The sequence below is a fragment of the Vidua macroura genome, chromosome 10 (assembly GCF_024509145.1).
Source record: "Vidua macroura isolate BioBank_ID:100142 chromosome 10, ASM2450914v1, whole genome shotgun sequence".
NCBI lineage: Eukaryota > Metazoa > Chordata > Aves > Passeriformes > Viduidae > Vidua > Vidua macroura.
The window spans coordinates 24,569,907-24,589,052 of NC_071580.1; the positions used below are offsets into that span (position 1 = coordinate 24,569,907).

Consider the following 19,146-nt stretch of genomic DNA (forward strand, 5'->3'; position numbering starts at 1 on the left):
ATAGAAGGGCCAAAAATGCCATATCCAATGGCCACTCACTCACTCACATAAAAACAAGATTCCAAATTATTTTGTAAGATTTTCCTTGTGGTTTGGTATTTATTTTTTTTTTCTCTCAAGCTGAATAGAAACAATTATTAGCATTTTTTTTTCTTTTAAGGGACAGGAAAGTTGTATCTTGCAGAAATGTTGGTAAAATGCAGTGGTTCAGTCTTGCTGTTCAGGGCAGCTGTGGCTGGTCCCCACTACTATTTCCCAGACTTTTGTGCTAGGAAGTGGAAAAGATTTGGGGTTAAGGGTGTCACCATCCTCCTGGATTGCTATTGCAGTGCTGGATGGTGGCCAGCAGTTTGTTGTGGCCCAGGGTCTGAAAACTCATCTATTCCATTTACTGGGAGCACTCAGGGAGCTGAGGCTTTGTTCAGACTGAAGCAAGATGCCAGAAACCCATCCTAAACTTGACAAATAAACCAGATAATAATTTTTGTCCAAGGTAGAACATGTATCTTCAGATAATCAGAAAGTTCCTTGTTCAACTTTAGGTTCCACTGTTAAATACCCTGCTGTAAGGCAGATATTATATCTGAGTAGCAAAGTCTTTTCCACAGTCTCCAGTATAGGTTTAGCATTAAGAGTAGAGGACTATGATGTATTGTCGGCACCATGTATAATGGTAATAAATGAACATTTATTTATAGATATATTACTATGACACATCTTTATTTTCACTTACAAACGTATGGATTTTTTTTGTTTTGTTGTCATCGCATTCAGTGGAAACAGCAAAAAAATCTTCATGATGACAGAGATTGTGAAGTCAACTAATTTCCCCTTTACAATGGGAAAAAGGAACACTTATATGTGAGGCCACATGTATAAAAAGCATTGCTCTTCTGTATTTCAGAGTAGATGACCTATTTGGAGCCCATTGGAAACTGAACAAGTTCTCCATGTTAACTGGGAGAGAACATGAGCATGACTGAATCTGCAAAAATAAGCAAGCTCTTTGCTTTCTGGATTAACAGTAGGTTAACAGGTTGATATGAATCTTCATCTCTTTTTTCAAAATAATAGAAAAAAATCATAATAATCTTTTTGGAATAGGCATTCATTATAACCAATGAGATGCAAGGTCTCAGAAGGGAATCCTAGGTCCAAAAATGTTTTTGAAGGCCCTCTGTGCTGTTCCTGAAGTAGCAGTGTTTTTCCCTGCTGAACACCACTTGCCTGGATTGTAAGAGATGTCTGTCAAGAAGCCTCTTGCTTTCTGAGGGTAATTAATTGCAGCATATTTGTTGATGGGTGACACGCACACATCTCCTTAAGCAGTAGATAGTTGATAAGATCAGGCACTATTTGTCTCCCATATTTTTTCCTGTCTTTGAAAAGAGAATTTAGAAGGCAGAACGAGGGCTAAACAGTGTGCAATCGTTAAACTGGTCACATACAAACACAGGCTACTTGCTCTGCTTGCAGTGAAATATCAGTAGTGCCAGAGCATTAGAAAATACACCAGTGAAGAAAACTGGGACACAAGTTATCAGCTCAATGACCTGAGTAGTTTAATCTGTTTTTATGGCACTGTAGCTTCCACCATGTTGTCTGCCCAAGAATTGACACACAGCAGGTGGACCTGATGTCTGGATATGGGACACTTTCCGTGCTGGGAACAGTCCTTCGTGTGTTTATTTCACCAAGGTCTAGTCAGTGGTTTCAGATTGTGGTCTGAACCAGTGTCACTGTGTGGTGACAGACTTGAAGGGAACTATATGTCAGTTGTCACTAAGGAAGTTAATTGCCTCTAAGTTTACGTCAGCAGAAAATGAGCTTGCAGTCCCCGGAGGAAATTTTTTAGAGGTTTACAAGTCAGAAGACACTGAAAGTGAAGGACCATGAAGCCAACCAAGACAAGCTGTCATCAGGAGGCACCTGGAGCTGTGATGCAACGACACAAGACAGTAGTCAGAGCTGGAGTCAAGTCACTGAGGACAGCAGGACAAAATTCAAGTTAACATCAGACCCTTTGGAGGGGTTTGCCCCTTTTTGTACATATGCCTATGGCTACAATGATTGTAAACACTGTATGTGGTTCCATTGCCTGTGCCTCAAAACTTGAGCAGCATTGTGGCACTCAACACCTGCCGTGCACCTTGTTCACAGTATCACTTGATCCGTGGGTGGCTGTGACTCCTCGCCTTGGTTCATCTTGGACCTCATAAATATACACTTGGGGAACATAGAAGAAAACTCTGGAAATTCCTTGGCTGCAAAATAATAGCAGAATGCATCCAGACAGCAGTTACAATTTGCTAAGCATGCTGAGACCTTAATATAGGTTACAATTCCCGGTATCAGAGAATGGGCTCCAGCAACTTCCACTGCAAACCGCAAGAGCAGTGAGATGTGAAAAGGTGAGAAACAGATGGCAAACACACACAAATTCACAGAAACTATCTGCACAGCCTTCTGGAATAATTTTGTCTCATGAGGGCTTGTGGCCATCTTCTTTTTTAGACATCTGATGACTTGTACTGAGCAAAAAATCACAATCCCTAAGGGAATAAAATACCCCCAGATAGTGTAGAATAAAGAGGAATACCTAGGTAGAAGAGATTGTTTCCGAAAGCAGCAACCTTCCTTATCGCTACTGTGAAGTATGCGATACAAACTGGAGTAAATTATCATTGCTATCCAAAGAGAGCCACAGATAGAAGCTGATTTCAGTGGGGATCGAAGAATCTTTGCTTTTAGAGGGAACTTGATTGCAATGTACCGATCAATCGCAATCAGGGTGATGATAAAGACACTCATAGGCATGTTTGTAAAATAGATGTTTTGTATGGCTAAACACAGCTGGTCTACGGGATGTTCGTACTTGGTAAAATATAGCAGGAAAGGCAGGGTGAAGAGCAGGGAAGTGTCTGCCACGATGAGGTTGATCATGTACACCTTGGTCTCGGTCCACCTCTTGATTTTGCAGCAGAAGACCCAGAAGGCGATTGCGTTCAGTGGGATCCCCAGAGCGAGCACCGGGATGTACACAACCAGCTGGAGCACCACAATGCTACCATATGCAACTCTCGCAGTGCAGTTCTCCATGTTGGGCTGTCTCTGCAAGGAAAGCGTGCAGGCGTGAGACTGAGCTCAGTGGCAGTGTCCTGCGGCTGTACCCCCCTCTCATGGCCCTGCAGCTCCTCGTGTCCCTGCACTGCCCATGTGGGCAGCCTCTGGAGGAGTTCTGTGGCTCACCAGCGCCATCAGTCCCTCAGCCATCAAAGTTACACTGTCACTCACAGCCAGCTACCACAAAAGGCAGAACAAAACCACAAGACAGCCCTCTCTCGCCTGCCTCACCATCCCTCCAGTCCTGGTACAAACAGTTTAGGTCATAGCAAAGCAGAATGACATTTTTTGTTGTTACCTTTGCTTCTGCTGTTGTTGTCAGAGCCACTGGCTTTAGGACAGTCCACACCAGAGCTGGGCAGCACTCCCCATTTGCCCAGGGCAGCATTCCCCCTTTGCCCTCCATGGCCCTTGCTTTCCTGCTGAAGCCACCCCATGGGTTTGCTCTCGGTCTTGCCAGACCTGAGAACATCCTCAGGGCTTGAGCCCTTCCAGCCCAGCAGCTTTGCTCCCAGGGGCAGTGGGAACACTGCTGTAGGCTGCTGGGTGGGTGGGTGCCTCCTGTGGGCAGGATTTGTGCCCCAAACACAAATCCATTCCTCTGCTGGGGAGGAACAGCTCAGCAGGGGTACCAGCAGCCCTAGCAGATAACAGGCCCCCAGAGAAAGAAGGGAAAGTGAGCAAATGAGCACATGTACCTGATCTCAGCCTTCAAAGGTACGAAACAAAAATTTTGCTAGGGCAGAAAACATGAATCTGAGAATTTAGACTATCTCCTTCTCTTCCTTTAAATATTCTCAGGGCATTTGCCACCAGCAAAGAGGATGAATCTGACTTTGTGTGCAGCTCATATAGGAAGTGTTTGAAATGAGCCAGGCATGGAAAGTGCCCAAATTTCTACAATCTCTTACCAATACATTGCCTTATAAGTCAGCAGCTTCTAAACATCAACATGCAAATTATAGTGAAAATAGATGATTGCATTAAGTGAACTGTTTCTAGTGTCCAAGACTGGGAAACAGACCTGGCAACCCCAGAGGGAAAGCACACCACCTGCCCTAGCACCAGAACTGGTATGGCAGTACTGAACGCCAGGCGTACAGTCATTTTTAGGGTGGAATTCATGGAGGAACTAACATACAGCTGGTGTCCTGGTGCTCTTGGGCTTTCAGCCTCATAAGTTTGGGCCACTCTGTGGTTTCAGCCCACGCTGCAGCTGTTCCCTGGCAACCTGTTGTGGTCACCTTGCAGTGAAAAAGTCACTCTGCCTGCGTATCAGTGGCCTGAGGAACAGCTGAGCCCTCTGGGCTGGACAAGCCAGCCCCGCCGAACCGCCATGCAAGCACAGAGCTGGTGGCAGCTCCGAGGCCGTGTGCCTGGGGCCAGCTGTCCCCACGCTCCAGGGAGCACGAATGGGAACCTGCAGCGAGGGGCAGAGACCCCTGAGCGGGATGTGGCTGCAGAACAGAGGCAGAGCAGCTGTGGAAGCAGGAGGAAACCCGGGCACCGGGCTGGCTGCTGGCTAGCAGGAGGGGAGAAGCACCCCCCGAAGGGCCGAGCAGGGCACGCTGCCACGCAGCGCTGTGGGACAGGGAAGAGCCTTTACCTGCTCCGTGTGAGGCCGCGGGCGGGCCGGCTCCTCAGACAGGCCGCGGGGCAGGGCAGGGGATCCGTGCTGGCCGTGGTGTCAGTGCCGTCCCCGGGCTGTCACAGCCCGGCAGTGCTGAGCCCCGCAGTGAACTCGTGCGAGCACCGGTGCTTCATTTATGCCCGATTTCCTCCGGCTGGAGTCTCTGGTGCCCTCTGTTGTCCCACGGCCGGCAGCTCCAAGCTCCGCCGTCAGTCTTTCCGCCCACAGGGCGCTCCCCCTCCTCGCCTCACAACCCGGCAATTAAAATTTCATCTTTCCAGTGGTGGGAAAACAATTTCTGAGATAAAACCCATAATGGTTGCAAAGTGCCCTTCTGGCAGCAGAAGGTTCCCCAGGGAGGCTGGGCAGCCTGTGCTGCGGTGGCAGAGGGTGCCCCGGGCGGGGACAGGGACCTTTCCGAGGGGACAGTCGGTGCCTGTGCACCCGGGGACCCGGGTCTGCTGTCCCCTGCACGGTGGCAGATGTTACGGGCTGGCTCACCCTCTGCACGGCAGCCAGGAGTGTAACTCTGCCCATCAGCGCCGCTGGGAAGCCAGGTAATGACAGTCGCTGCCACCAGTGTGGCACTGAGGTGCTGCGACTTTTAGGAGCTGCCCAGTGGTGTTTCACAGACATTTGGATGGTTTTTGCTGCCCACTGGCTACAGCAGTTGCAATCCCATCTCTGTGAGACAGACTGACTCCCTCAGGATTTGTCCCGTTAATTCTTGTCTTTGGAGCTGTCATGGTTTGACACTGGCCAAATGCCAGGCACCCACAAGAGCTGCTCACTCACCCTCCCCTGCCACAGCTGGGCAGAGGAGAGGAAAATTTAACAAAGGGCTCCTAAGTTGAGATAAGGATAGGGAGAAAACGCTCCAAGACTGGGAGAAAATGCTCCAAGATTGGGAGAAAACACTCCAAGGCAAAACAGGTTCATCTTAGAGATACAAAGTGAGTTTATTACTAACAAAATTAGAGGAGGATAATAAGAAGTAAAGTAAGCCCTTAAAACATCTCTTCTTCTCCCAACCCCTCCCTCCTTCTCACCAACAGTGCAGGACATGGGAATTTTGGTCAGTTCATCACCGAGATTTTCTTCCACTGCTCTGGAAAAGGAGTCCTTCCCCTGTGAGGCCGTGGCGTCCCTCCCACAGGAGACAGTTCTCCATGAACTTCTCCAGAGTTGGATCCGCTCTCATGAGCAGCAGTTCTCCCAAACTTCCTGCTATGTGAGTCTCTCCCACGGGAGACAGTCTTCCCAAAACTGCTGCAGTGTGGGTCACTCATCCACGGGGTGAAGTCCTCCAAGGACAGGCTGCTCCAGCCTGGAAGCATTGAGTCTTCCACTGGATCACAGCCTCCTCCAGGCATCTACCCGCTCCGGCATGGGCACCTTCCCCACGGGTGTGGGGGAATCTCTGCATCCCCCGTGGATCTCTGGATCCCCAGGGGCTGCAAGTGGATTTCTGCATCCCCTATGGATCCCATGGGCTGTGGGTGGACCTCTGCATCCCCCATGGATCTCTGCATCCCCCATGGATCCCATGGGCTATGGATGGATCTCTGCATCCTCCATGGATCCCCACGGCTGAGGGTGGATCTCTGCATCCCCTGTGAATCCACAGGCTGCGAGTGGATCTCTGCATCCCCCGTGGATCCCCAGGGGCTGCAGGGGCACAGCTGTCTCACCATGCTCTCACCACGGCTGCAGAGGAGTCTCAGCTCTGGCCCCTGGAGCACCTCCTGCCTCTCCTTCCCTCCTGACCTCAGTGTCTCCACGTTGTTTCCCTCACATGTTCTCACCTCCTCCTCTTCTCTGGCTAGAAAAAGCTGTATCCCCCTTTATTTTGATTTTCTTCTTAAATCTGTTACCACAGAGGAGTTACCACCCTCTCTCATTGGCCCAGCCTTGGCCAGCAGCACATCCATTCTCAGAGCCATCAGGGACTGGCCCTGCCAGACACAGTGGAAGCTTCCAACAGCTTCTTACAGGAGCCACCTCTGTGGACCCCCTGCTACCAAAAACCAGGCCCTACAAAACCAACACAGGAGCTCATGCTCTCAAAGGTGACAGCAGCAGATGGGGAACCGGCTGTGGATTCACTGAGGGCAGGCACAGGTCACAGGGGAAGATGTGTTTGTGGGCAGGAAAGACTCTCACACAGTGTGTGGCAGAACACTGACTATTGCTGGGGCAGAGCTCAGTGCCGTTTTGGGGGGTTTTAGCATTTAGAAAGAAAAAATGCCCAGTTCTAGACAGCATTTATCCACTTCCTCTCTCCCCTGACTTTTCTAGGCTGCTGACTCGTGGAAAAACACACTTAGGTGATGGAAATGTTAGGGGTGTCAGTGTGGGCAGGCTGTGGAAGCCCAGCTGGGTTCAGCTGGGGGTACTCTGAGCGCGAGCTGTGGTGGCCCTGGGGGTTGGCCTGGTGCCACAACACAAACCAGGGCAGGGCAGCGCGAGGGTGGCAAATGCCAGGGCAGCAGTGAAATGGCTTTCAGTGTGTGGGAGGAGGAGCCCTGCAGGAATGGCTGTTCTGAGGAGCTGTCTCTGGGCTAGGGCTCAGCAGGGCAGCTGGAGGGAGCTGGCAGGAGGACTCAGCTCTGAAATCTGGACTTTGTGCCATTATGGCATTGGACAAGTGTTGCTTTCATCCCAAAAGTGTTCCTTCACACCTGTCTGACCTGTTGAGTTGAAGAGAAGGAGGTCAGGACATCCTAGGCTGTTTTGTAGGGACAAGTTCTTAATAATACGCCAGAACCATCTGAACAACCACCCAACCCAGGCTGCCAAAGGAATGGGGTGAATATAAACTGGATTCATTTAATAATGGAAACAACTTGAAATACGCGAGGTATAATATGATATATACATTGTACATGTTGGCAAGAAGGATCAGTAGATTTTAGCTGCAGAAGGAACTTAAAGAGGTACATGGCTCACCTGTCTTTCTGTAACAATAACAAGTAGGTGCTGGAGGGTGGAATGGAGGCATGTTAACATCAACTGATTAAATACACACTTTTACACATCCCTGTGACCTATTTATTTAATGGAAACATAGAGCATAAATTTCTAAACCTAACAAAGAACTTGCTAGAGAAAAAGAGCAAAACTTATCCCAATAGACCTGAAGCTGTATTTCCTCTTTATGTTGCAGATGTTGAGTTTTGTTCCCCTTTTTCCTTTAGCATGTCTGTATCTGCAAGGGGTGGGTTGCCTCTGGTTTTTGAGTGCTGGCTTTGGAATGTAGAAAGGCTTCCTGGAACTCCCTAGTGACAAAGTAATAGCAGACACTATCGAGGCAGCAGTTGGACGTGGCAATGCACCTCATCACGGAGGAGAGATTCTTCATGACACAGAGCAGGAAACAGGTAGATCCAACCCTCTCCATGATGAACCTGGCAAGTAGCCCGAGGTAGGCTGGCAGAAAACATATCAGAAATACAATCAGATTTGCATAAATAATGTGTACAGCTTTCTGGATCGATTTCTCCTCTGGTGAATTCATGTTCAGATGTTTCTTGAGGTTCCTGATGACTTCCACGGAGCAGAAGGTCAAGATTGCTAATGGGAGAGTGAAAACAAAGAAAATGGCCAGCAGGCTGAGAGCAGCAGGCGTGGGGGTGTAGGTCTGGAAGCAGAGAGCTGCGTGTTTGTGCCAGAGCTGGATGATGGCACTGACTATCACCAAGACCCACAGGAGCCCACAGAGCAGGGCAGCCTTTGATGGGGACCTGAAGGTCCTGGCTTTCAAAGGGTGCTTTATGGCAATGTATCGATCAATGGAGATGAATGAAATGATGTAGATGCTCACTAACATGTTGATAAAATACATTGTCTCTGTAAACTGACAGAGCTCCCCTCGGGCTGACTTATTCCAGAGCAAATAAACCATGGAAGGCAAGGTGCAGATGACAGAGAAATCTGCAAATACTAAATTCATTACATACACCTTGGTTTCTGTCCACTTCTTCATCTTGCAGGAGAACACCCAGAAGGCAAGGACATTAAATAGTGCTCCAAAAAAGAAAATGAGGCTATACAGAACAAATTCAATGAGGCGAACATGGGGATGCAGTTCTAGACTTGTGGTGCTGCAGTTGTTGGACACATTCATTGTCCTGAGTTACAGATGTTGTACAATGTTCTGAGACCTGAAATAGGAAAAGACATGGCATGACCTCTTAGTAGCTGTAAAAAAAGCACATATAAGTACATATGTCCTTTGTTAAAAATGTGAATTTGAGCTTTACAGAGCTGTCTTAGTCAGCCTGTGTCATCCTTTGGCATCCCTTGCCAAGCTTTGTTTACGTTCACTCAGTTTATGAGTGTTTCAGGGTACATTTCCAGGAGGACATGGCAGACAGCCTTTATTAAATAGGGAGACCTTGAAGTCTGTGAGGGCAGGAGGCAACATGACACTCAGAAGAGCCCCCATAGGTAGTGGGCACATCCTGTGACAATGTGAACACCAATTCCTTAAGCCAGGCTGTGCAGATTATGTAAAATTACCCTTAGCTTGGTGTTTAAGCTAGGGAGGGATTGCAGTAAAACTAAAGCCCAGCACAACCCATGAGCGAAAGCTCTTCTCTCAGTTCTACTGGTTTTGGATTCAGATCAGGGGGGAAGGGCTGGGAGTGCATAGCAGATGTCACTTGATAGAAATCCTCTTACTCTGGCTCTAATTGGGAAGGTTTCTGAGCCTTTGCGCTGCCTTGTGAACCTGGAGATCCTTCATTCCTGCTCTCCCAAGGAAACCCTAAGGGAGAGAGTGAGGTATGCTGCTCTCCACTTCACCAGGAAGGGAATGTGGTATGGAAGGATTAACCTGATTTTAAGCCCGTTTGTTCCAGGAGAGAGTATGAGTCTGCAGATGCAAAGCAGAAGGCCACATCTGGAAGAGGGAGCACCACTGCAGAACAAGGAGCTTGCTGTTAAGGGCTGAATTTGGTGGCTCCTGCTCCAGGCAGGCAGCCAGCCACTCTCAGAAATCCATGTTGTGAGTAGTAGCTGTTGAGCCTCTGTCACGCTGGCTGCAAGATGCTTTGCAAGAATATTAGTTGTGTGAAGAGTGACACAGAGTGACACAGAGTGGGCTGATAAAAATCATCTTTCAGCAGAGCCCTTCCTGTGCAAAGTGGTTTCATGTGACAAGCACATGGAAAAATTCTCTGAACCGGTGATTCTCAGTATCTGTCACTTCTGCTTGCATCTAAGTTCATTTCAGAAAAAAACAAACAAACAACAAAAAAAAACCCTTTCAATGTAAAATAAGTTTTTTACAGAGTGAAGTGGGGAGGGATCTGGTGAAATCTTGTAGCTTTCAGAGACCTGGGAAGGGACACCACCTCTGCCTGGTTAAGCAGTTATGTGCCTCCACCAGCAATGCAGACCTTGTGGCCAGTGGGTGAGGGCACTGCCTGCAAATCAGAATTCAGTTCTGAAGTGACTGAAAAATACACAAATAACTCCGTTTCTGGAGGGATGTGTAAGTGTCTTGGGCAATAGCAGAGACTAATGTGATTGTGGCACAATTCTTGTATGCTCAGGCCTGGATTTCCCAACAGAGGCTTGCTGCTCACTGCCTGTACCCTGCAGGGAAGGGGACTCTTGTCCCCTGAGGAAAACCTCTCTGCAGTATGGACAGCAGGGAACTGTCACTGGTTATGGTCACTGGTTATGGCACAAGGCAGAAGTCTGACAGCTGCACTGGTGCCCAGGTTTCTTTTCACTGCCGTGGGATGCAGTGCCTGCAGCAGTGCTGGTCTGCAGTGTCAGCAGCAGCAATGCTGGTCTGCAGTGCCTGCAGCAGCAGTGCTGGTCTGCAGTGCCTGCAGCAGCCTCTGCAGAGGTGCAGCACAGGCAAACCACAGTGCAAAGGGCTCTGGCCAGCACTGCCTCTGGAGCTGGAGACCTGGCCCAGTACAGTTCCCAGCAGCGGGGCTCACAAGTGCTCCAGGCCACAAGGCAGTCCAGAGGCTGGGAGGAGGATGGAGGAAATGAGTAGAGGGTTTAAAAGAGGCCAAAAAGCACTGATACAGTATGAATGAGCAAAAAAAAAAAAAAAATCTTTAAAGAGATGCAGATTGACCAGCTAGCATATCCTGTGGCTGCTGGAAATGCTTCATGTGGGGTAGATGAAATGCCTGCAGCATCAGAGGGGCTAGGCAGCAACTTAAAGCTGTGACAAAAGGATGGAGACAGCTGTGAAACAGCATCTTGCTGCTGCTGGAAGACCAGCAATAGGCTGGGGCTCAACAAACAAGGCCACCAGTACTGTGTAGGGTGTCCTGCTGTCCCCACCATAGGCTGGGGAGAGCTGGTCAGCAGCAGCAGCACAGAAGCTGGTGACCATCTGGGGAGCAAGGCCCAGGCTGGGCTTGTTTCCTCCAGCAGCTCAAGAAGGAGGAGGCTTCTGCCAGACTCTGAACAGAGAGGCTGGAGGAAGAGATGCAGGGCAAAAGCTGAAGGCATAGGGGATGTTGCAGCAGCACTGTGGTGGCTGCATCCAGTGTTTTTTCCAGTAGGAAAGCAGCTGTACTGAAGGGGGAGTCTTGCATGGAAATTGTCCTCCTTCCTTCTGGGGAGAGCTCCAAAGTGAGCAGACACCAAGGGCTGAAGGGTGAATATGGTGGGTGAAATAAAGGGTGAATATGATGGATGAAGTGGCTAAGGACAGCATGGGAGCCCTGGTGCATGAGGGAAGGAACCTGGAACTGAGCAGAGGGAGAGCAAGAAGGAAAATGGGGGTGAAGTCAGGTACAGCACAGTATCTTGTGCATTAGCTGCCCTCAGACCTGCCACCTCCATGGCAACAGCCCTGTCACCAACCATCCTATAAATGGAATGGGTGGCTCTCAGCAAGTACTCAGTGAAGATGCAGCACAGATGTGAGAAAAGATTTGGGCAGGGCAGTACGTCCCAGAGATTTAATGTACCCACAGCACTGCTGGCCTGCTCTGGGCAGGAGCTGGGCTGGGGGGAAGCATGGCTAGAAAGAGTGAGCAGCAAACTGTCCCCATGGCAGAGGAGACCGAGGTGAGGGCCCTGCCATGGTGCTGAAGTGAAGAGCTTTTCCCCTCTGTTTCCAAATAGCATAAAGAAATCTGCAAACTGCCTGCTCCAGCCTTGCTGCTGTTGTTCACACCTCTCTCAATTGCAAGGATCTAAGGTACAACAGTTTGTTCTCTTCTTTTTTGAAACTTGTGTTCTTTCAGGCTCATCTATCACTGCATCCCTTGAAAACTGTAATGTGGTCACCCTAAACATGATCTGCTTTGATAGATGCTAGAAGGGGTTCTCTTAGACAAAAAAAAAATCTCTTAGAATCACTCATTTCCCAAATTAGGATGAATTAACTTCCAGTTCTCAGCTGCTGTGATATTCTAGGTAAAGTACCCAGAGAATACCTTGTTAAGAACAGAAACTGAAAGGCTCAGAGATCACAACCTACCCCAGGGACTCCTGCCTCTCAGGGCCCTCGCTGCCCAGCAGAAACCATGCTCAAAGCCTCCTCTGCCTCCCCCCAGGCACAGCAGGACCCTGCTCAGCAGTTCTCAGCCAGCAAGAGAGGAGGAAACAAAGTGATGTTACCTGCAGATTTAACGTGACAAAGTCAGCAGCAGGTGCCACCCGAGGCAGGGCACGCGGGCTCTGTGCAGCCACACAGCCCGGGCAGGGCGAGCAGGACTGGGCACAGGCTGCCTGTGCAGGGCAGGGGCCTGGCACCAGGAGCTCCCTGGTACTTGAGGGTTTCCATAGCACCTCCTCCTCCTGCGTAAGAGCAGGTTTCACATCAGTTAAGTTTCGAATGCCAACCTTCTGGCCAAATCAATGGTGGCACTACTTTGAGCTCTGTGCCTCCCTGCTCTGCAGTTTCTGGAAGGGTGTGTTCTATGGCTAACAGAGATGTTCAGCAAGTGGGGATTTGAAATGCCCACTAGTGCTGCAGTCTAAGCTAAGTAAAGCCAGGACGGTGCAATACCCGGTCTGTATGGCCCCATGCAGCCAGAGGTACACCTGAGTGTTGAATTGAGTCGTGCTTGCACAGCTCTGGACCTGGAGGTGGGCACAGGGAGCAACTTGGCATGTAGTGTAGGAAAGCCTCTCCAGCCCTCCTCAAATGCTGCACTCAAATGGTGCCTTGGGCTGGGTTTGGTGCCTGGGGCATGGATGGAGTGGGACAGGATCATGATGAGGCCAGCATTAGGGCTCTGGCCTGCAGCCCTGTTTGAGCACAGGTACAGCCACACCATTGGGGAGCTTCAGCTGGCACCTAAACCAAGGCCTCAGTATCTCACATGGGTGGCAAAGAGCCTCACTTGGCAAACTGCGTTGACAGAAGTGGAGGGGGCACGCAGAGCTGTAAGCCCCAAAGAGCTCAGTAATGGGCCGTTAATTGGTGTCAGTAATCAGCTACTAGTGGGAACTGCTTCACTTGCACACTCAGCCTTGGCACCTGGCCAGGAGCTGCACTGCTCTGTTGCAGGGATGCACTGGTGGTTGGCTGCTCTTCGATCAGCACAGTGGGCGCTGTCCTGGCTGGGGGAGCTGTGAGAGAAAGGAAGAAGCTGGCCGGAGCTCGGGGTCTCGGGCACGGCCGAGGTGAGTGAAGGGTGGCAGGATGCCCGCAGCTCCCTGGCTCAGGAGCACTGGGCGGCACCAGGCAAAGGAAGCGCTGCAGCACAGCTGTCGAACGGGGCTGTGCAAAGCGGAGCTCCAGGCACAGGATCCTGTAGATAAGGCCACTCTGCCCCACCACAAGGCTTCTGCAGCTCGCAGCCATCCCATAACCACAGAGATGTGCGTGCTGATCACAGCCCTCAGGAGGCAAACAGGCATCCAAAGTCCTGGGTGTGCCTGTCACAGGAGGAACAGCCAGTGTGCAAGGCAGGAGCCACGTCAGGTATCTCAGAACCACAGGCTGATAAGACCCTCAGATAGCATCTGGCATTTGTCAGGTGCTGTGGAGGAGGGGGGCAGGGTGACATGAAATGCTGCACTGGCTCTTTACGTCACAATAAGAGGGACAGGAGGGTCACTGCAGATGTTCAGGGACAGGAAAGACCTGTGTGAAGAGAGCCACAAAGCAAAGGTGGTGGGAGTTGTTTGCCTGTGGTAGCTGCAGCTGCATTCCCCAGAGTGGCTGATGCTGTGAGTTATTTTTGAGTTAGAGCCCACGGTGATGGCCTTGTTCACAGCCACTGAGGCTGGAAGGAACCTCCTTCCACCAAAAGGAGGTTTCCACTGACCCTTTGCTCAGAGCCATTGTCTGAGGCCATGTCCAGTTAGGTTTTGAATCGTTTGAAGGATATCTCCACACATTCTCTGGGCAACCTGTTCTAGTGCTTGATCATTCTGAGACTAAACTTTCTTTATATTTTAAGGGACTTTGCTATATTTCAGTTTGTGCCTTTTGCCTCTTGCCCTCTCAGCAGTGTCAGGGAAAGGGCAGGAGGCAAAAGGCACAAACTGAAATATAGGAAAGTCTGTTTAAACATTAAAATGTTTACTCCCTGCTACTGGGTGTTTATACACATGGAACAGATCCTTGAGATACTTCTCCTTGCTGAATAGTCCCAGCTCTTTCAGCCTCTCCTCATACAAGAGATAGTCCAGTCCCTTAATCATTGTGGCCTTTCCCTAGACCTGCTCCAGTAAGTCCAGGTCTTTATTGTACTGGGTGCAGTCTCACCACTGCTGGGCAGAGGGGCAGGATTCACCTCCCCTGAGCTGCTGGCAGTGCTCATTCCCAAGCAGCCCCAGCTGCTGCTCCCTCTCTCTGTTGTCGTGGCACACTGCTGGCTCACCATCAGCTTCATTTCCTCCTGGAGGCCAGGTTCTCCTCTGACAGGCTCCTTTCCTGAGGGTCAGCCCCAGCCTGGCCAGGGATATGGAGTCATTCCTCCTCAGCTGAAGGAATCACAGGGACTGACTGTCCTGCAGCTCTCTGGATGCTCTTTCTTGAAGGGCGACATTTGAGGGACACAGCAGTGTTGAAGGGAAGAGCACACCATGAGTGTCAGCTCATATGCAGACCTGGCTGTAAAAGGTGAGGAGATGAGCAGCACTGGAAAATTAATTTGTGCCACCACAATCTGCAGGGGCTGCAGTTGATGGTGGGGACTAAAACCTGCCAGTGTCAGAAGGAGACAGAACTCAGGCTGTGGAGTTCCAGTTGATTTGGAGGTGGTGGTCTAGGAAAGAGCCCCAAAGAGGGGTGTAAACCAGGAGGGTGAGGTGGCTGGGGAGAAAAGACCATGGATGAGGGACAGGGATGGATACAGGCTGGCCAAACTGTCTGGATTGATGAGCTCCACCACTGGAAGGGGCCAGGGAACACAGAGGCATGGAGCAGAGGACCTCTGGGATGCCGAGCAGCAGTGGGGGAAGGTCAGGCTGTGACAGTGGCACCTGCCTGCAGCAGTGTCTAGCCTGGACAGAAGAATTCAGTCCCCATGGAAGACATGAGAACGCTGCTCATGCTGGGTCTGTCTGAGCACCTGGCATTTTTTACCTCTCTTCTACCAAATCTCAGTGCTGGAAGATGCTGAACTGGTACAGATTACATCTGTTTGTGTTTGCTAAAATACAATATACTAAACAGGACTAAACAAAGTGGGTTGTGGTGTGAAACAGGGGCAACACCTACATGGGATGCTGCAAACCTTCACGAGCCAGCCTGGGCAACCTTCAAAGTTACCACCTTCCCCATGACAGCAAGGCAAAAATACTCTTAAACTTGTTTTGGGTTTTTTTTCCCCTTGCCCTCCCTTAGTCATGAACATCTCTTTCCTATATAATCAGTTTTGAAAGGTCACTTTGTTATGGAATCCTTTGGGTTTGGAAGGTTTTCGCCTTCATTAATATTCCAAATTCAAAGCTTAATTTATTTACAGTTTACATTCATATATCCAAGAAGGAGGAAAACAAAGATGGGCTAAGGATGGCGGTGTTTGCACAGCCAGCCAAGCTTTATTCAGGGTGGGCTGCAGCAATGCCCACCTGTACAATGCTGTACAAATACATCTCACAGGTTTTGAATTATTTTATGTATGACCAGGCCATAATGGACCAAATCCTCAGTGCTCTTCAGGCTGCACTCCAGCCTATCCAGACTCGTGATGTTGATGCTAAAGACTCACATCATTGATTTTCTGAGATGAAAACCTCCCTTTTGCTCTCTCGCTCTCTCTCTCTCCCTCTCTAAGAATCATTTTGTTTCTGAGTGCATTGTGTTTGAGTGAAGACATGAAGACATCTAAATCTTCAAGAGCTCCATCAGCTTTTTTTCATCACTCTCCCTCAACCACAAAACACTCAAAAAAAAAAAAAAAAAAAAAAAAAAAAAAAAAAAAAAAAGGAAGAAAAAAAAGGGGTTGCTAATGGAAAGCAACAGAGGAGAGTGGAAGTAGGTCTGGTAATTGTAACCCATGCTCTGACCTTGTCTAGTCCCAGTAGAGCAAATCAATTTATCCTTGGCTTTCACTAGAAGTCTGTAATTTGCCTGTAGTTATCCTCCCCATTTCTGCATTTGGACAGAGGCACTTTCAGCCTGGAGAAGCATCACTCCTGCAATGTAGTACTTATGAGTACTTACGAATGTTAGAGACTTTTGCTTATACTTTTGGACTTTGCCTATAGACCTGCTTTGCTCTCAGTCGCCTAGGCATTACTAGCACAGACTAGGCTGAAATGTGTGTATGCTGCTTTCCTGAAATAAAAGTGGTCCTGAAACTCACTGGATTCATCACCCTTCTTCCTCCTGCTTATTTTTCCACTTGCCTTCTAAACCCCATTCCATTTGGTTTTTCATAAATGTGGATGAGAACGAGCAATTTAGCTCAGAGGTTTTTAAACTGGGAAACTTTTGCTGCAGGAGGCAGGAAATCCATCAGAGGGTACAGGGAGGGAGAGTGCTCCATAAACATCCACTTTTCAGAAGGAAAATTACCCCACCATTTAAGAACTAGAAATAACCTGGCAAAGGAGAGGTGATAAATTAGATTCAAGTCGGTCTCACCTCATTTGGAAAGGTGATGATGAGTCTGTACCTAAAATTCCCTGTTACATCAGACCTGTTTCCGTTTCCTGAAACTGAAAGCAAATTTAGAAGTACAGTTTAATAATAAGTTTAATAAATGGAAATTTAGGAAGAGTGATTTTGACAAGATCTGTCAATAGCACCAAAGCACTGGGGACAGAGGGCAACCAGCTAATGATGACAAATCAGCATAATAACATTGTGTCATTGGAGTGGCAGGGCTGAAAGCAAGGACACCACCCTGATCCTGCTGGGTGGTGTGAGCCACGGATCTGCCTGTGCAGTTGTGGAAAATGGAATGTGTCAGTGATGGGATGAAGTGGTAACCTTTGCAGGGCTGCCTTGTGGAGTAAAACAGTAAGTTAGTCATGTTTGCTTTGCTTTTCAGGCTAGGGAGGCACATAAGCATATATATAAATATCTATTAAAATATCTATCTTAACCTTTCTCCTTTGCAGGGCTGTGCTGACACACTGCTCAGCAAATAAAACAGAAGAGCAAAGAACATGAACTTGGCTGAAGAACACGTTTGTGAGATGTGCATATTTCTTACTTGCACGGACAGGAAGCAGGGAAAATGTGATTTGGTGAGGTCAGCTCCAGCCTCTGACACTGGAATTTAATTTTGAGCTTGGAAATCTTAGCTTTCAGTGTCTCACAGTTAAACCACGTGTGAAGTTGTGCATCCATGGAGAGCACTGATTTACACCAAGGTGTTTTCACTCTTAATCACTCTGTTATCCAACTACTCATCAAAGGTAAGAAATGGACATAGCGTGCCACTTCCACCCCCCTGGCCTCGTGCCACACACACCCTTTTGCCCAGAACCCTGGCAACACCGACAGCTCTGCCAGCAAACACAAGCTTCCCATGGGCCTCCCACTTCTAGACCTCCCTGTTATCTAGAAAAATAAAATACCAAATTTTGGGTGGGAAAATTGGCCCAAAAAGACCCCATGTAGTGGCAGTGGCTGCTTCCCTTCCCAGCAGTAAGTGAGCAGGGTCTGTGCAGAACAGTGAGCTCATTAGGGAACACGTGAGGAAGGAAAAACGAGAACCCCATAAAGCTGTGCTGGATCCCATTTCACTGCCAGGTTCATTTGGTGGCTGGCTCTGTGTCTGCTCTGCTCCAATACTTTTCTCCTGTGGGATAGCCTTTATTACCACAGCCTGTGACTCAGCAAGGCAGCAATTTTCCCCATAGCCCCTTTGTGCAAATATCTGACTGCAGTGCAGATTCCAGGTGTCACTGATGTGGCCCCTGAGCCTGCACATAAACAACCACCCTGCACCTTCTTGTGCCTGTTTAGGGCAGGGCTTCCCTTGGTGCTAGTCAGGGACACCTAAACCTGCCCAAGCTTTGTGGCTGCAATAGTGATAGCAGCCCCTTTACCCTTATCTGGTCCCTGCCCTTTACCTCTCCCTAGCTTCAACAGTTGAAATACTTTCAATGCTTTAAAATACTCATTCATCGCAGTATCAGTTGTTTTGGAGAAGAAAAGACCTCCTGTGGGAGGTTGGTCCTCAAGAGGCAGCACAGGTATCTCCTGACCTACTTGTCCAGCAGAACACTGAAGCACAATGATGGGACCAACTTGTCCAGCTGCTTCCAGAGCCCTGGGACGGGTTAAAGCAGTGAGCCTCTGTCATTTTCACCGCTTTTTAATGAAGGATTGGGACCATCGTCAGGCTAAGAATGATTTATTGTTCAGATAAACATCAGTCTCAGAAGCTGTGAGATTTTAGAGGAGCAAGCAGTTGGCCATAGCTCAAAGTAGTCACAAGTTCTTTGTTACAAGACAATATAGAACTTTCTAGTCCAATGGACATTTATTTTGCTTTTCTAACCTATCACCTTTACTCACTTCTACTGCACTGTGGATACTGTTATCCCATGGGCTCCTTTTTCACATATACACAAATGCTTCTATTATAACATCTTAACTCTTAACTTACTCTAAACAACTGTATTACTACACTATAAACCCTCCACCATCTTATCAGTGCAGTTTCTCACTTTCTTAAGGCATATTCTTACTTACAACTATAGAAACATAAATTTATTATTTTTCTACTTAATGTCTGTGTACTTTATTTTTCCATCAATCCAAGCTTCTTCCAAAGCTGCAGATCAAACCTTCCTGTGTCTGTGGAAGTTTCTATCTTTTCATTTACTGCAAGCCCGTATCCCAGCAGACCAATGCTCCCCACCTGAGAGAACACATTTTGGGGTTACTTGCTGGGAGTCTCCATCTGCTGTGCATGCCACCACTGCTGCACACAGAGCAGGCCCTGAGAAAGCCCCACCTGTACCCTGAGCCTCCTGAGTGAATCTGCTGC

General features: G+C 48.7%; 3 protein-coding genes across 4 annotated transcripts; 1 reads left to right on the top strand and 2 right to left on the bottom strand.

The window, feature by feature from the left end:
• Positions 1 to 669: 669 nt before the first annotated feature.
• LOC128812085 (G-protein coupled receptor 35-like) lies at positions 670 to 4,808 on the bottom strand. 2 transcript variants are annotated; one of them, XM_053986252.1, is made up of 2 exons: positions 4,730 to 4,808; positions 670 to 3,111 (listed from the first exon to the last, which is right to left on the bottom strand). In XM_053986252.1, exon 2 carries the CDS (start codon positions 3,097 to 3,099, stop codon positions 2,155 to 2,157), a length of 945 nt encoding a protein of 314 aa, XP_053842227.1. In that variant the 5' UTR covers positions 3,100 to 3,111; positions 4,730 to 4,808; the 3' UTR covers positions 670 to 2,154. The 2 variants fall into 2 exon arrangements, with proteins under 2 accessions (XP_053842227.1, XP_053842228.1); XM_053986253.1 differs by lacking the exon at positions 4,730 to 4,808 and adding an exon at positions 4,265 to 4,346.
• Positions 4,434 to 18,793, top strand: LOC128812087 (uncharacterized). The gene is made up of 3 exons (XM_053986255.1): positions 4,434 to 5,310; positions 17,264 to 17,563; positions 18,284 to 18,793. Exons 1-2 carry the CDS (start codon positions 4,460 to 4,462, stop codon positions 17,313 to 17,315), a joined length of 903 nt encoding a protein of 300 aa, XP_053842230.1. The 5' UTR covers positions 4,434 to 4,459; the 3' UTR covers positions 17,316 to 17,563; positions 18,284 to 18,793.
• Positions 7,947 to 8,879, bottom strand: LOC128812086 (G-protein coupled receptor 35-like). The gene has a single exon (XM_053986254.1). It carries the CDS (start codon positions 8,877 to 8,879, stop codon positions 7,947 to 7,949), a length of 933 nt encoding a protein of 310 aa, XP_053842229.1.
• Positions 18,794 to 19,146: the final 353 nt, after the last annotated feature.

Coding starts and splice junctions, on each gene's coding strand:
- LOC128812085 (XM_053986252.1), bottom strand. CDS start 3,099: ATGGAGAACTGCACTGCGAGAGTTGCATATGGTAGCATTGTGGTGCTC.
- LOC128812087 (XM_053986255.1), top strand. CDS start 4,460: ATGCAAGCACAGAGCTGGTGGCAGCTCCGAGGCCGTGTGCCTGGGGCC. Junction 5,311..17,263: donor CAGCGCCGCTGGGAAGCCAG/GTAATGACAGTC, acceptor TCTCCTTTGCAG/GGCTGTGCTGACACACTGCT.
- LOC128812086 (XM_053986254.1), bottom strand. CDS start 8,879: ATGAATGTGTCCAACAACTGCAGCACCACAAGTCTAGAACTGCATCCC.